General features: G+C 42.2%; 1 protein-coding gene across 1 annotated transcript; it reads right to left on the bottom strand.

Moving 5' to 3' along the window:
- On the bottom strand, nucleotides 365-2,062 carry LOC107641282. The gene has a single exon (XM_016344777.1). It carries the CDS (start codon nucleotides 2,060-2,062, stop codon nucleotides 365-367), a length of 1,698 nt encoding a protein of 565 aa, XP_016200263.1.

The following is a 2,514-nucleotide window of genomic DNA, read 5'->3' as shown; positions in this document are numbered from 1 at the left end:
GTGAGAGACCTCATTAAAACCTCCTCCAGACAAAACCCTATATGGGAAAAAATTCTAGGGGTAGGAAAAAGAGTATATCCTCATGTCCCTATCATTTCTAAGATAGGTAAGACTTTAAAGAGGAAATGTTCCAGATTCCTGGGACTTCTTCGCCTTCTAGTGTCTGTAGTTTGTATGCTCCTTTACCGAGTACTTTGATAACTCGGTATGGTCCTTCCCAAGAAGCTGCTAGTTTTCCGTGTGCATGTTGTCTTCTTGCTTCCTCTATTTTTTGAAGGACGAGGTCTTGTTCGTTGAACGATCTTGGTTGTACTTTCTTGTTATATTTTTTCCTAATTATTTGTTGCATTGCCAGCTGTTTTATTCAGGCTTTCTCTCTGTCTTCGTCGATGGTGTCGAGTTCTGTACGTCGGATGTTGTCGTTTTGTTCGGTTGATGTTTGGTTTCTACGTGCTGACGTTATTGAGACCTCAACTGGGATCATGGCGTCTGCTCCATATACCAATCTAAATGGTGTTTCTTGTGTTGTAGATTGAATTGTCGTGTTATAACCCCATAGTACTTCTGGTATTAACTCGGCCCACTCTCCTTTTGCATTGCCAAGTTTCTTCTTAAGAGAGTTGAGAATGACTTTGTTGGCGGCTTCTGCGAGCCCATTGGTCTGTGGATGTTCTACTGACGAGAAATGGTGTTTTATCTGGAATTCATTTAAAAAAGAAGCTAAACTTTGGTCGGTGAATTGCCGACCATTGTCAGTAATAATGTGATGTGGTATACCAAAGCGGCAAATGATTTGTTTCCAAATGAAAGATCTTACTTTATCAGCTCCTATTTTTGCTAATGGAGTTGCTTCTATCCATTTGGAGAAGTAATATATTGCTACAAGTAAGTATTTTACCTGTCCTGGTGCTTTTAGAAATGGGTCGAGGATATCTAGCCCCCATTTTTGGAAAGGCCAGCTTACCTCCGATGTGTGTAATTGCTCTGCCGGATTGTGGATGGCCGAGCTGTGCTTCTGGTAGCTATCACATTTCTTGACTTTGTTGATGCAATCTCTCTTCATGGATGGCCAATAGAATCCTGCTCTTGCTATTTTAGATGCTAGGCTTAGTCCTCCTATGTGGTTGCCACATACCCCTTCGTGGGCTTCGTTCATAGCATCTTCGGCCTCTTCTTTGTTGATACATCTTAAAAGAGGTTGGGAGAATCCCCTTTTGTATAGCTCATTTCCAATCATAGTGAAGGGAGCTGCACGTCTTCTGAATGTTTTGGTATCTGATGTTGTAGGGATCCTTCCTGATTGTATGTATTGTTTGTATGGCGCCCTCCAATCTTCTTCCTTGGCCACTGAAAATATCGATTTGCTACTAAAGCTTAGATTGGTGAGTGTTAGTTGAGATATAACAGAATCAGTTATAAACTTCCTGGTTGTTGCTAATTTTGAGAGTGCATCTGCCCGGGTGTTATGTTCCCGAGCTATGTGTGTGATTTGTATAAAATGAAAGTTTGTGAGGAGTTTCTTTACCGAGCTGTGGTATTTTTCTAGTAGCTGATCCTTTACCTGAAAGTGGCCTGTTACCTGCTGCACTACAAGCTGTGAGTCGCAGTATACTTGTAGGTGGGTGATGTTAAGGGATTGTGCCAGTCTTAGTCTGGCGAGCAGTGCTTCGTATTCGGCTTGATTATTGCTTGTCTGGAATGTGAATCTGATAGATTTCTCGAGTTGCAAGTCTTCCTTGTTGGTGAGTAATACCCCTGCTCCAGAGCCTTCGTTGTTGGATGCGCCGTCGACATATAGCTCCCATGTGTGTTGTTGCTTCGGCTGTTCTGATAGCTCGGCCACAAAGTCGGCTAATATTTGTGCTTTCATGGCTGTTCTTGGTTCATAGTCAATGTCGAACTCGGAGAGTTCGATAGACCACTTGATTAGTCTACCGGATACCTCTGGTCTTGTTAGGACTTGACGTAGAGGTTGATTTGTTTTGACTATGATTTTGTTGCTTTGAAAATAGTGCCTTAGCCTTCTTGCTGAGGTTACCAATGCGTACGCTAGCTTTTCCATTGCTGAGTATCTTAGTTCGGCGTTTTGTTCACGAAATATAATGGCTCTTGCTTTTCGTTTACTTCTGTCATTAATGACGAGCTTATGGCGTTAGTAGTAACAGATAGATATATTAATAAGGCTTACCTGGATTGGGCTTTTGTAGGACTGGAGGAGATGATAGAGTTGTTTTTAGCTTCTGGAAAGCTATTTCACACTCGTTGTTCCAGTTGAACCTTGTTTGCTTTCTGAGTATGTTGTAAAAGTGTTGAGATTGTGTTGAAATTGAAGGGAGAAATCTGGACAATGCGGCTAGTCGGCCATTTAACTGCTGGACTTCCTTTATTGTTTGGGGACTTCGCATTTGTATTATTGCTTTGCACTTTTCTGGGTTGGCTTCGATGCCTCTGCATGTGAGTACGAACCCAAGGAACTTTCCTTCGGTTACTCCGACCACGCATTTTTCCGGGTTG

Source organism: Arachis ipaensis, chromosome B05 (genome assembly GCF_000816755.2).
Source record: "Arachis ipaensis cultivar K30076 chromosome B05, Araip1.1, whole genome shotgun sequence".
In the NCBI taxonomy this organism is placed as follows: domain Eukaryota; kingdom Viridiplantae; phylum Streptophyta; class Magnoliopsida; order Fabales; family Fabaceae; genus Arachis; species Arachis ipaensis.
Note: the sequence above shows the minus strand (reverse complement) of the source record. Positions and strands in the feature narration are given on the sequence as shown.